Source organism: Lepisosteus platostomus, chromosome 7 (assembly GCF_059453375.1).
Source record: "Lepisosteus platostomus isolate fLepPlt1 chromosome 7, fLepPlt1.hap1, whole genome shotgun sequence".
NCBI lineage: Eukaryota > Metazoa > Chordata > Actinopteri > Semionotiformes > Lepisosteidae > Lepisosteus > Lepisosteus platostomus.
In genome coordinates this window covers 50,917,240-50,932,023 of record NC_142617.1, presented here as the reverse complement: position 1 = coordinate 50,932,023, position 14,784 = coordinate 50,917,240, and the positions used below count along the sequence as shown (strand labels likewise).

Genomic DNA, 14,784 nt, shown 5'->3' with positions numbered 1-14,784 from the left:
TTCAGCCGAAGAGTCCTGTGAAAACACAACCTGATGTCCTTCGGCTCACTCTGCCACCACTCTGGCAGGATGCTTCAGTGATTCCAGTTTGGTGCATCTTTGTAACATCACTGCCAGCCAGGGCTGGGTCAGAAGTGTGGTGGCCCAGAGACCTCGCTCCTTGTCAATTCTTGGAACCATGTGCTTGTTTTTGTCTAACCTTGGTATTCAGACCCAGACATTCAGCTCAGTCTTGCGTGGCAGATTCACTTTTGCAGAACAGGGTTGTGAAAGGATTGGCTGGTAGTACCTCATGCCGACACAGGTGGTTTACAGCTCATTTTAATGCATCAGGTCTGAATGCATCCAGGAGCCTGCAGGGCCCTTCAGTGTAAAAAGCTCTTTAATGCGAGCGGTAAGGTTTGTGAGATGGCCGAGAGCCACACTGCGAAGCTGTGCAGGGGAGACTTGATGTGATGTGACAGCTGGCGTAAAGGGTTTTGTTGTAAAAATAAATAAATGCAGGAACAATGAGTCCTTTCTTTGTGACACTGGGCTGCTGGCGTAGGCTCTTCACAAGGTTACTTAAATGAAAGATGCCACCCAGATGATCAAATAGCATCCTTTGGGTGTTGGATTTTGATTAGTTTTATTGCACAACAGCCCTGCAAACATGATTTATGACAGACTGGATAAACAGCAATGGCTGCATTAATGAAGCAGTGGGTTAAAGTCCTGCTAAACACTGGAACAATACACGGGCATTAGAATAGCATTACTGCAACATGGACAAATACAGATCACATGGGACTTGGGTTAGCTCTCTGGCAGGATTTCCATTTGTATTCATGGAAACTTCACCTTTAAACAAGTTTAATTACAATTTTTATTTCAGGACACTTGGGGCCTAAAGGAAAGCCAATAATCAATTGCACAAGCATTCCTTAAATGAAACGAAATGCATCGATCCACATCCAAAAGAGCTCCTGACCCAGTGCAGCTGGGAATGCAGTCCCCATACCTGTTCCCACAGTCCTGGAAGTGTTCCATTGACCCTGAGATAGACCCAGGAAAAGGACTGCATGCTGACATTTTTTCCGAAGCACACACATTTCCTAATAGCCTGTGTGAGATCTAGGTGACCCCATTGTTGCGAATGGTCGTTCCACCTATTATATACAATATGGTTACTCACTTACAGTTGGCGTACGTAGGAGGAGAACTTGAAGAAATAAGTCGTTCTCTTAAAGACACTTACGAATCCATCCACCTTTTGAAACAATACATGGTTACAGTATTGTTTCCATGCAATACTTTCCCCTTTCAGTGTACAGCTTCAGAGGGGTGTCATTTTTTCTATGTGCATTGTCTTGGAAAGAAAAAAAATGAAAGTGACTGGCCTTTGCAGTTTCATATGACCCCAGCTAATTAGAGACAAATAATCTGTGGCATAAATTCCTGCAAATAAATTTAGGCTGCTTGAGGAAAAAAGGCAGATGCAGTACTGGATTGACTTTGCAACTAATGCAATGAAATGCATCATCAGCCATTGGAGACTGCAGATGCCAAATGCCTGGGGAATATGCTGGTTAATTGCATTTAGCTCCAAGTCACAAGTGAGAGCCTGCGAGCTCAGTCATGTAAATAGCACAGTTTGAAAGGCAGCCCTGGTGGTGGCAGAGGCAGCATGTGTCTGTATTGTCATGCGTTCAGGGACAGATGTGCTGTATTGGTCTAATGTCTCGGCTCAGGCTCACCTGGGACAGGTCTTGCGGTTCTGTTTGCCTGAGACAAAGCCGAGTGACACTTCACTGCATGGCTATGTGCCTCCCCTTCACTCTCAAGCCTCAAGACTAGTAGTTTCATCACGGAAAGGAATTAAAAAGACTGAAATATGTTGAATGTCATTTTTAAAATGTAACTTCTTTCATTCTAACATTGAAATAGTTTCTCTTGTCCTGTTTGTTTTGAGAGCACCATAAAGATAGCAACATTGAAATGAGCAACTAGATGCTTGAACTATGTATGAAGTAACGCGGTTCTGTGAATCCTGAAGGGATATGGACACTGAGCAGTGAACACCTTTGGGAAAAATATGTTTGGGATGAACACATTTTTGATGAGTGAAAGTGAGGAGTGAGTGACAGACAAGAAAAACCCATTTTGGCCTTAGCTTTCTGTTATTGTTGTGGGTGAGCGTTGCTGTTGATGATGTGGTGAGGAGTCCTGACGGGGTGGACGGTGGAAAAGGCCAATTTTGATTAAATGGTTCACAGCTGGCAGTAAGAAACACAGGTACTCACTCACACTCACGACGGACACTGGCACACACTCACACTCATACACCATTACACCTACACACACTCACACTCATACACAGCCACACTGGCACACACTCACACTCATACACCATTACACTGGCACACACTCACACTCATACACAGCCACACCAACACACACTCACACTCATACACCATTACACTGGCACACACTCACACTCATACACAGCCACACCAACACACACTCACACACATATACAGTTACACTGGCACACATTCACACTCATACACAGCCACACCGACACACACTCACACACATATACAGTTACACTGGCACACATTCACACTCATACACAGCCACACCGACACACACTCACACACATATACAGTTACACTGGCACACATTCACACTCATACACAGCCACACCGACACACACTCACACACATATACAGTTACACTGGCACACATTCACACTCATACGCAGCCACACCGACACAAACTCACACACACTCGCACTCACACTCATACACAGCAACACTGACACATAGCCAGACTCACACACTGGCACACACTCACACTCATACACCGTTACACTGGCACACATTCACACTCATACACAGCCACACCGACACACACTCATACACACTCGCCCTCACACTCATACACAGCCACACCGACACACACTCACACACACTCGCTCTCACACTCATACACAGCCACACCGACACACAGCCACACACACTCGCCCTCACACTCATACACAGCCACACCGACACACACTCACACACACTCGCCCTCACACTCATACACAGCTACACTGACACACACTCACACACTCGCCCTCACACTCATACACAGCCACACCGACACACACTCACACACACTCGCCCTCACACTCATACACAGCCACACCGACACACAGCCACACACACTCGCCCTCACACTCATACACAGCCATACCGACACACAGCCACACACACTCGCCCTCACACTCATACACAGCTACACTGACACACACTCACACACTCGCCCTCACACTCATACACAGCCACACCGACACACAGCCACACACACTCGCCCTCACACTCATACACAGCCATACCGACACACAGCCACACACACTCGCCCTCACACTCATACACAGCCACACCGACACACACTCACACACACTCGCCCTCACACTCATACACAGCCACACCGACACACACTCACACACACTCGCCCTCACACTCATACACAGCCACACCGACACACACTCGCCCTCACACTCATACACAGCTACACTGACATACACTCACACACAGCAACACTGACACACACTCACACACAGCAACACTGACACACAGCCACACTCACACTGGCGCATGCTCGCACTCGCACACAGCTACACTGGCGCACACTGACACACAGCCACCCTGCTGAATGTCAGTTTACCCATTTCCTTTCTGTTGAATAACTTGAAGAAGCTTTGCTTTTCATGATTTCCTGCAAATAAATAATAGACCCCAATTATTCTGAGCACTTTGCTTCCAATGTGCTAAGTTATTCCCCAGATAACTCAGTTCTCAGGAATGTTCAACATTTTAAAGCACGAGAAAGGGAAGGGGGGTATGTGTGTGTTAATCACAAGTGTGTGATTACAGACGCACCGCCAGGAACGCGACATGTCATGTAATTGCATGGAAACTCTAAAGTCGCAACCCTGTGTCTAATCTCGCTCTTATTCTAATCATGTAAGAACGAGTTACTCAGCCGACAGGAGATGACATGGTTCGTTATGTCCAGTAATTGGAAGTGGCGTGGCCTCTCCTCCTACGGATTGGCGTAACACCTCACTCCCGCCAGCCCGGAGCGGGACTGCCTCTCTGGAGGCGGGGCGGGGCGGGTGTGCGTCTGCCCGGGCAAGTGAGAGCTGGGCTGCAGAGACAGAGCAGGCCACAGGGGGCACTGGTGAGGTGAGGTGAGGTGAGGGGGGCTGAGTAGTTCTTTGCAGCCAGCCGCCTGCCTGCACCGGGTGCCGGAGAGCCGCACATACATCTGAAAGAGAAACGGACACAAATTATTCACAGCAGGCTTGTTGCATTTACCTTCATCAGAGAAAGCAAGCAGGGAGCAGAGACACAGCAGTGACCTCTGGTCATCTGTGGAAAAATCCTGGGCTTCTGATAAGACCTGCAGAACTTTATTATTGTCATTATCCCTTCGTTAGAGCTGCCCAAGACAATTACAATAATTGTAATAATGGCATGGCATAGATTTAGCCACTGTTGAGAAATCACTTAAAGTGCTGGCAATCCAGAAAGACATTAATGACACGAACCTGCCTGTAATAATGCAAGCTTTCACTCTGGAAAGTAGAATGAGTGGGCGTGCAATTACCCTGAAAACATGGAAATTAAGGGCCTGCTCTCTGGAGATGAAGGGAGGGGCTTGTGGGTTAAATATGTATTTAAAAACCACAGTAAACTGTGGTTACTTCATTCATTATTATTCAACATTAAAAAATATTTTTTGTTTCACAGGACAAAAATGGTAATCATTGTACCATGCATGACATCTTAAAGTAACAAAATATTGTCAGAATTACCATAAAATCTCCTGCCCAAATTGCTGCAAACTGCAGATTAATCTTGTTAGTATCACAGAATATCAGTCCTCTCATGATGCACAGCCCTGCCTGTACAGAGACCTCTTTCAATGGGGTCAGATCACCAGCATGAATGTTAAGCATTTATGCCTTGACTGAAAAAAATTCAAATTACTGACATTTTCTGCCTGTGGTTGAAAAGCATGATTTTGCATGTCATTTATTTTATGTCATTAGCTCCTCAAGAGCATAAACAACTCAGTAGAAAGCAGAGGTTTTGATGGTTTAATTAGGTTAAAGCCTCCTGCACTTTTGCCACTTTACCAAATTGTTGTCTGAGACTCTGATAAACTGGTAAACAGCCTGAAGGGCACCTGTCTTCAATCTGACTTGTGCTTTTGGCTTTCATTTTAAAGCCTCACTTGAATGACTGATCCGTTTGTTATAACCTGTGCGTGTTCTGTGGGGTGTGTGGGGTTGCCGCTGTGCCCCTGCCTTGCACGTTGATTTCCATTACTATGGTGATGTATGCACAAGTATCCACTTCCTCCCCTCCTTCATCATGCTGCTTTTCCTTGGAGTGTTCTCACTGCTGCTCTCTGACGCACAGACTTGTACCGCCTGGACACCTGCCTGCCTGCCCGACTGACCGCCCCCTGTCCACCTGCTGCCTCCCGGGCGGCTCGACCCCTCTGATCACCGTGCGGCCACTGACAGACCGTGCAGGAATCGGTAGTGCTGGAGGTGAGCCTGATTCGTGTGGAGAACTGCTTTTGCTCTTTTGGAATTCCTGCTTTTGTCCCTCTTGGTACTGTATATACCCTATGTCTGTGTTTTGTGCATCATATGCATGTGTACATAGGCCTTTTGTTTAATGTTGATTGAAGTTGTTTACTGGAACTAGTTTGACACTAATGAAGGGCTTGTTTAATGTAACAGGGGCCACTTCACTTCACCGGAAGTTTTGTTGCCTTGTTCTGAATCGCAGAATATGGCGCTGCGCGTACTTGGAAATGTAATCTGTTTTGTGATGTAAATTGGAGGTTCTAAACGTTACTGTGTATATTTACTTTCACTGTGGTTTGAAATGCATTCATCAATGCCGATTCTTTCAAACCCCGGAATATAAAAATAGTGTTGCAGTTCCCCCTTAATGGGTGAGCTGCATTGGAGACTGAGCTTTGTAGATGGTAATGGGAGCTGTGTTTGTATTTCAAAACAATGTTTCAGGGATTCTTCTTCACGAATCCAATTCAGTTCAATTTGTTGATCATTGTGAACATTCACCATAATTAATGTTAATTGTGAATGGATTTTTCAAGATTTCTCATTGGATCAAAAATCAGCACATAATCACAGACCATGTAGAACTGTTCCTATCAATGAAATCACAAGTCTTAAAATTATCTGGTAATTTGAATCCTGTATGTTTTTAAAAGCCTTTTACATTTCTATTGACCCTATTAGCGTATTTCTTGTTTCAGCAGTGGTTTTAATCATGTTCTTCTTTATGGGACATACTTGCTCGTAAAAAAAAGTTCAGTTCAATCTGATTATCGCTGCAGCAGAGAGCTAAAGAGAGAGTGGATGCAGTTTGCTGTTCAGTGTTTTGGAGAATTAATCATTGTGTTACCAGGGTGATCTTGAATTTAACCTCTGACTCTGTATATGAACTGGTACTTAGGTGAAGTGAAGGTTCTATCGATTTCCTTTCATGAATTAACTACATACATCTCAGTCCTGTGCTGCTGACTGAGCCAGGACTCAGCGCATCTGCTGTAGGAGGTGGTGGTGGCAGGGGGGGTTGCTGCTATCAGTCTGTCTCAATGTCCGACCCTCAGATCCTCTGCAGTACTCCAGGAAGGGTTACTGTGATGTTATTGACATCACTGTCGGGATGCTTGAAGGCCTGGGAAAGAGAAATGGGCATACTTTTAAGAGGAAGGTCTAATAAACAGCTGCATTGCAGGTGTCAGTCCTTAGCTTCATCAGGTGATTTGTATAACCATCAAGCAACACACGGTGTGTGAAGATGTACAGTAGTGGCCTCCATGGCCTTTTCGATTTCACAGTATACAGTGTTTGTTAGAGCGTTCATTTCCCTGCTGTAAAAGGGCATTCAGGCAGTTTCCCTTAAGAACCCATAGCCTTTTATATATCGTTTACATGGCTTTGCATGAAAATTATAATATTATAATATTTCCAGCTGAATCCCAAGGCTCTGCTCTTAGAAGACAGCAATATGTCTCCAAAAAGTTCATGAAGGCGTTAAGTATTTTTCTTTCGTGTTGTGTTGCTTTTATAAAATCAGAAACAACTCTCTATTTGTTTTTCTTAGTTGGCATATAAAACACTACTGTTATTTTCCAAATGGAACAGTAGTGAATAAGCACGTGCTCCTTTTAATTTTTGGGAAATTTTTTGTGTTACGGTCCTGTTTGAGGTTCTGGGGTTTTACAGATTAAGTCACAGTGTGTCAAAGAATATTCAGGCTATGGAAATAAGGCTGCCCTTCAGTATTCCTGTAGTTTAAAGACTAAATTCTGTTGTGACACCATTACATTACAAACTTTCCTTTCCTGATTTATCTAAATCGGAGGATTTTGTGACATTGGTATTCTTTTTCAACTCAAAGACTGTATTTGCAAGTGTATTATGTTGAGACTTAGTAAAAATACATGGATTGCTACATTTACAACAGGTTTTGTTTTTAGATCATTTTGTAGAGTCAATAGTGAAAACTGCTTTGACAGAACTCTAGTACTTGCCTCTGCTTTCCCCAGGCTGCGAACATGGAGCCAGGAGGGGGCTCCCCCTGCATCCTGGCACTAGTGGCCTTTCTCGGGGTCCTGGCAAGGGCAGTGGGGCTCAACCCAGATGACCCCAACGTCTGCAGTCACTGGGAGAGGTAAGGAGACTTCCTTTCACTTTTCTAGGGATAGAAAGGAGAATGTAGGCATGCAAGTCAGGCCAGAACATAAGAAAGGTAACAAGTGAGGTGGGGGAAGATCAAGTGGTCCATCGTGCTTCTTTCATTGCCAGCAGCACGGATTCCATCAGGCCTTTCTTAGAGTCAGCAGCAACGAAGCTCTTGGTTCCCAAATCCCACGAAAAGGGTTTCCTGTCCTTTGCCCTGTCCTTTGCTTAACAGTTTCACACTTTTCACTCTCAGCCATTCCAGGGTTTATGAGCGGAAGGCTCTTGTATGTGCGACCGGGTCAAAATGCTGGATCTGTCAAACTTGGGTATATCTGTATAAGCAGATTTAGAGTTGTAATGACATGAACGATATGTATTTGCTTTGACACCCCGCTGCTCCTAAAACCTGAAATGGATGAAGCTGCTGCTATACATAAGGAGTCAGATCTCCTCTCCTGGTCATTCAGCCAAAGACAGCTTAGAGACAGCACACGCACATTGATTTTCCCAGGCAGAGCCAGGAGCATTGCAGGGTGAGAAAGTGCAAATAGAAATGAAACACCCCAGCGGATTGATGGGTGTACTTATACCTTAATCAATCAAATGAACCCTATCGCTGAAATAATTATGTTGTATTTGGTGGTGTCAGCTGTGAAAAATATGCTGTGATAATCGCTTCCTCCTTATGCAAAGAGGGAAATATAAACCCTTTAAGATATATGGTGACTAATTTCCTCTGGTGCGTGTTGAACTAGATGTAATCTCTGCGGATGGTTTTGTCCTGCCAGAAAGCTTCTCCGTGAAGGAGGGGGGACTGTAACTCAGACAGGAGAGCCGGGTGCTACAGACTTGCAAATGAAGGCAGTGTGGAGAACGCAGTTCCCCTTGCATATCAGTATGCTTAGTCTCAAACAATGTGTCAGTTTATTCACAATATTACTGGATCAAGCTATACAACTGGAATTTGGAATACAATGCGGTCCTCAAAGCATTAAACAATAAATTTGTTGTATGAAATAAACAGCATGGTAAATAACAATTTTCTCCTTACTTGCTCATCAGTACTTTACCAGATTAATGTCTGGTACTTACATTGTCTCATTTCTTCTTCAAGTGCGATCTGTATATCCGTATTTTCATTTTTAGGGTGCAATCTTAAATTCTGTTTTCTTTGGAGCTTTACTTTTATGTTGCATTAAAGAAAAATATTGTTTTAGGAATAGCGATAATTGAATTTTATTTTACTACCGAGCTACTATCTGTCTCTCTACATAGAAATAAAGTCCTACTGCAGCCAGTCTGCAATCAGCTGTAAGTAAAATCTATCATTTTCAAAGATGTTAAGGTGCTCCTCTGCTCTCCTTCCAGCTATGCCGTGACTGTGCAGGAGTCTTATGCCCACCCTTTCGATCAGATCTACTACACCAGATGCACTGATATTCTTAACTGGTTCAAATGCACCAGGCACAGGTGGGTACAATGCAATAACCATAGGCAATACACTTAACCTGGAAAAGCTACTTCCTCTGAATTGCTTCAAAACCATGCATCACGCAAACCGCCAGCGCAGGGCTGTGTTAATATCCGAAGCGACCACATGCTTTGAATGACTTTGCTTAAATTACTTAAATATAAAGCTGTCAAGGGAGAAAAGGTTCAAGTTTGCTATCTTAAAAGATAAAAAAATCTAGTGTTCTCTATATTGCTTCATGTCAGAAAGAAAGACAAAGTCATTTTATGGTTGTCTTCCTGATACCTTCATTTGACAGTCACCCCCATGCACCCTAAGTTTTAATCACGGCATTACAGGTTTATAGTCGACAGCTAAGAGCTGTGCATACGGTGTGTCGTTATTCTGAAACTGCAATCCCTGCAATCCAAGGTGTCCTTGATGTGAGTTTTGAATGACTCCTTTCCAGGATATTGCTTTCTTTCTTCATGTTTCAAAGTGTTGCATTCTAACTCCTGACACTGAGGCAATTCCTCCAATCCCAGGCTAGGGTCTGCTGTTTTAGCACTTTAATTGCTATAAACGTACAGTTGTCAAATTGCAGGAAGCTCACCAAACGCAGAACAAATAGAAGCCCAACCAAGCTAAACATCCATCAGTCTGCAAATGGCTGACCTGGCTCACTCCTTTTTTTTTGCACTACTTGGCGATGCCCAGGGTGTCTTAGAGGCTGCAGAGGCAGGTCTGTCTGGGTCTGTTGTATGTGTTCAGGCTGGAGAGGGGGCTCTCATGGACTGGAAGGCAGTAGGACAGACCATGTTAGTGCACTGTGCAGGCTGCCAGGGCTATGGGGAAGAGCAGCAGATAATAAAGAGTGGGCTCAGAGCAGGGTGCCAGTATCCTTTTGAGCATGGAAGTCTAATACATTTTTCTTTGGTTGCCTGATTGTTTTTTTCTAGAATCAGCTACAAGACTGCGTACCGGCGGGGTGTGAGGACCATGTACCGGCGTCGGTCCCAGTGCTGCCCGGGGTACTTCGAGAGCGGGGACCTGTGTGTCCGTGAGTCACGTCTCCTCCTGCCTTACGGTCTCTTCCGAGTGCCCTGTCCCAGCTACCCTGCTTGTGTCCAGAGCCAGGACCCTCCATTGTCTTTCAGCGGTGGCAGATTTTAAACACCTGGTTTGGAAATCTCATGTAGGAACGAGGTTTTTTGAACTCCTGGTCATGTAAAAAATAGCGTCATATGAGTTCTCCTCCGAATTTTCATCATCTAAAAAAAAGGTTTATTTGCTGCCACACACTGCACAATGCATTATAGGTAGACAATAATACCTGAATACCCCAGGGCTGTGAGCTTGTCAAATTTCTTTTAATTAAAATTTCTGCTGTTTAAAATGACATTTTCAGAGGTCATTGATAAGTGCTGTCAAGTTCAGCGTGTGCTTTGTTTTCAGAAACCCATTTTGGCAGGTAATGCATTTGGAATTTGGTATTTTTTCAGTCAGTGTTGATGAGGCAAACGCTTTCCCAATCAATGTCACTAATACATTCCGTGAGCTTTGCTTCCACTCTAGTTGTTGTTTTGAACTGTCGGTAGGCTAACCCCCTTCAGGCTGTGCCTTTGGGATTCTTTCAAAAGCTTGTTTAAAAATCCCCTGAGAGATTGTTCTGAAAGGTTAATTCTCTCAGGCTCCCGTGGGCTCAGAAATTAAACACAATTCCTTAGACCCTCTAGGAGAAAAAATCCTAAACTGCCACTGATTACAACCAGTTTTTGTCTTTCTTTTATGTCTTTAAGCTACATTGTTCATGTCCCCATGTTGGCTATATGCGTAGCAGTACAGCAATGGCTTAACATAAAAAATAAGTAAAGGAAGTTCCTTTAATTGCATGAAATGTCCTGACATCATGTAAAGCAAAGGCTCTGCAGCACACAAGCCTTGGCCATGTTAGACTGGGAACTCTTTTCTGTTATCTTGCTTGCTTTCTTATTGTGCGTGCCATCCATCTGAATTTCCCTTCCCACACACTGTAGTTCCCCTTACTGCTCAGCCTAGACCAGAGCTTTTTTAATTGAACTCTCAAACACTAAAAGAAATTGACGGCCTGCCTGGGATCAAGTTATGGGCTGGAGCAGCATCAGACAATAGTCATAAAACCACAGAGGGCTGGATGAAAGGGGAAAAATAACAGTATCAAAGAAATGGGAAGGATGCGCAAAACGATTCATCAGTAAGCACATTTTGGGGATTGCAAGTTTATAGTGTAGAATTTCTTCTGGGCTCATAATTGCATTTTTATTTTTCTGTTTTGAAATGAAAGTCGAACCTAAGCATTTTGTGTTTTGTGTAAAGAAACAGGATTTTAACTGCTCCTGCTGAGAAGATCATTAACTTTGTCAAAGACGATTTTTAATTCCATCAGAGCACCATGTACACTGATGGTATCCTGGGTGGAAATGAAAAACAACCACTAAGGAAATACATCGGCCGCCTAATGTTGCTTTGCAGCAAGAGTTCTGGTTTTGTTCTTCTTCTGCTGTATACTCTATACCAAGTTTGGAAAGAAATGTCTTCATTTCTCCTCCTTAAACAGTTGTCCAGAGAGGCAAAGTGGTTTTTCTTTTCGAGCCAGTGCTGTAAACAGATTTATGAGGCGTCTCAGAGAGGTATCGCCCTGAAGGGCTCTTCAGGCAAACAGCCTCAGACTTTATTGTTGAGATTTGTTACTGACCGTGATATAGTAGAGCAATTCTCAAATGTTCCTTGCTTGCTTTCTTAATGATAAGTACAGCGGACAGGCCTTTTGTTCTGCAATACTCTAAGCATAAGCTAATTGAAAGGTTCCCTTTAAATGTGAGTCAGGTGGAAATAGCATCTAATTTACTAAATGGATTTCTCTCTCCCTCTCTCTGTTTTTCTTCTGTATCCCTTTCTCTCTCTCTCTCCTTCTCTCACAGCTTTCTTTATGCTGCCCTTTTCACTCTCGCTTTGATCATGCAGTTGACTGTTTTAATTCTTTATGAAGGCAGGGAGCCGGTATGTTGAGTGAGTCTGCGAGGGTCTGCGTTAATATTTGCAGGATGCTGTGAAAAGCACTCCCTCTCATCGGAGGCTGTCTCTGTAACTTGCGAGGTTTATGCTCTTCTTTCGAGTAAAACCCCTGTGATAAAATCCTTCATAAACTGTCTCTTATGCTGCGTTAACAGCATCACGAGGGCAGAAGGGCCTCGCAGCAGTCAGAGTGAAAATTGTTTCAGACCGTTGGTTTGAGGGAAAGGAATGAAGTGGTGGCAGGAGCACAACAGAAGGCGAGAGAAGACTACAGTAGTTTACATCTAGTTCAACCCAAGTGTGTGTTTTGAAGCATTATTCTAACAATAGAGTCGAGTTACACTGCCCAAAGACCTCATTCACACTGTCCTGTACACTGCAGTTGTGCAGCGAAACCTTACAAAGAAGGAAGAAGAAATCTTCTCCTTAATGTCCGGGATTCTGAGTATTTAAAAAAGAATGAAACGAATGCATATCTACCTAGGGTTTTTCCTGCTGTATGCATTTTCCTGCTATGAGAATCCCTTAAAACGTCACTGCTAAGCAATTTGGGAGATTCCTTGACAAGATGTGACTGCTCACACCCGTGAGCCACCCTGCCCGACTGCTGTCCACGTCTGATGTCTGGCTCAGTCAGTGGCCTGGAGGTGTCCCCCCCTGCCCCCTGACCCTCCCTCAGCGTTCATACCCCAGCAGGGGACCATCAAGCACATGTGGGCTTAGCAGGGGTCCCAGGGGCTGTAAATATGCTAATCAATAATTTATTTCTTGTCTATCAATATGGTTTGGAACTTTAATTTGGGGAACAGCTAGTTTATGGAAAGTGTAAGGTCTGCCAACAGTGAGAGGATGTTCACTGTAGCCATCGCCCCACCTCTCTCCTGTCCAGATGAGATGCCAGCCAGAGCAATCACGTTTCCGGTGATGTGTGGAGGGGTCACCTGCTTCTTTTTTAGGTTTTAGGACCTTTGTGTCTTTAGGCTCAGGAGAGTTTGTGGTCAGGCAGATTTATTTCAGGGGAGGAAGCTGACATCCCTTGCCTTATCCCTCCTAAACATCTTAAAACATTTTATTATCGCAGATTACAAGTGTTTTTTTTTCCATTTATAAGGATTTTAATTTAGTGCCAGATAGGCTCCCCTTTGTTTGTCCTGTGAGGTAAAACATAAGGCACAGACACACGCAGTAACACCTCCTGAAAAAAAAGATTTATTTCCTGCTGTGCTCTGCAGAATGTAATATACGCAACCATAGTATACAGTGAGGTTGGAAGTTGAATTTGCAGAGTTTGTCTAGGGATTACCATCTCCCAGGTGTGCAAAAGCCAAGTTATTCAGAGGAGCTGTCTGTGGTGCTGAAGTGCTTCTTTGCTGTTCTGATGGCGTCTTTGCATAGTGTTAATTTCTCACTAAGCCCGCCGGCATCTCCGGGAGGATTAAAAGATTTGTATTCCGAATGAGTTTTAGCGTGCACGGCTAGATGATATTAAAGGTACTCGTCTTCCTAATCTTTTAATAATTTTCTGTTGTTCTTCCTTGATTTTTTTTTTCTTTTCTAATTGGGGGGGATTTTCATCATTTTCTTTTTGCCTCCCCGCCTTGAGGAGAAACTAGAAGGCGGATGGAGGTCTCGAGCCAACTCAGTGATTCCACTGCCTTGAAAGACCTCCCTTTCACCCATTCTGCACATGAAATTGCTAAGTCGTTAAGCCTCGGAGATGGATCTCTTTCCTGAGCGAGCTCCCGTTGGGATTTTCCCGTTGGGTGCCGGCTCTGCAAAGGTTGCTGTGACCAGTCGACTAAAGAAACCCCCTCTTTCTCCTGCCATCGCTCCCAGCCATTCATGTTTTGGAATGCAAGTGCTGATTTCTGTTACGCAGCATATCCACCGCCCCAGAAGGTCTTAAAGCTAGGAACCGAATGTGTGAGAAGCGTGAGAGTGACACATATTTTTTCGTTACCTTTTTTTTCCTGCACCATGCAACTCCTTAAAAAAGCGTGGGTGATTGCTGGCGTGTGTAATGCCATCTCGGAGCGAATGAGACCGTGGCGCGGCAAACTGTGGGCTGTGCAGGCTGCAACACCTCTCCCACGACGTTTGAGGATTCGTACAGTTGCTAGTGTATTCAGTCACAGAGACCCTACAGCAGGCATGGCTTGAATTTCCCCCAACTAACATCGCTGCTTCCGACAACGAGCAGATATTATTGTCTAATAATAACATAGAACAAAAATAGAACTTAGAATCTGAAAAGAGCTGTGTGTGGGGATGGCAGCGTGGCGTTAGGGCTCTGATTTAGTGACTACACTGCGGTTTTATCCTTGATTAAGATACTGTACTCGGCCCTGCTTGTGCTTGTCAGATGTCATTTAAATAAGCTGTAGTTGCGCTAGGGATAACAGCGAGTGTAGTAGTGTCGCATCTAGATCAGGTCTTGTGCTTTCAGATGGCTTATGGTTACAGAAATTGGAATAAGCTGTGGCTGTGAGAATCTCTGAGGCTTGACCACGGCTGT

At 44.3% G+C, this 14,784-nt stretch overlaps 1 protein-coding gene across 4 annotated transcripts in view; it reads left to right on the top strand.

Moving 5' to 3' along the window:
- The window catches only part of megf11 (multiple EGF-like-domains 11), an 88,654-nt gene that overhangs the window by 16,262 nt on the left and 57,608 nt on the right, over positions 1-14,784 (top strand). For 3 of the 4 annotated variants that reach the window (XM_088641063.1, XM_088641060.1, XM_088641062.1), the window contains exons 2-5: positions 5,457-5,590; positions 7,630-7,754; positions 9,134-9,235; positions 10,175-10,275. In XM_088641063.1, coding sequence (XP_088497189.1) covers positions 7,639-7,754; positions 9,134-9,235; positions 10,175-10,275 — 319 coding nt within the window. In that variant the 5' untranslated portion in view covers positions 5,457-5,590; positions 7,630-7,638. The remainder of the gene's footprint in view (positions 1-5,456; positions 5,591-7,629; positions 7,755-9,133; positions 9,236-10,174; positions 10,276-14,784) is intronic. The other variant, XM_088641061.1, reaches the window with a different exon arrangement.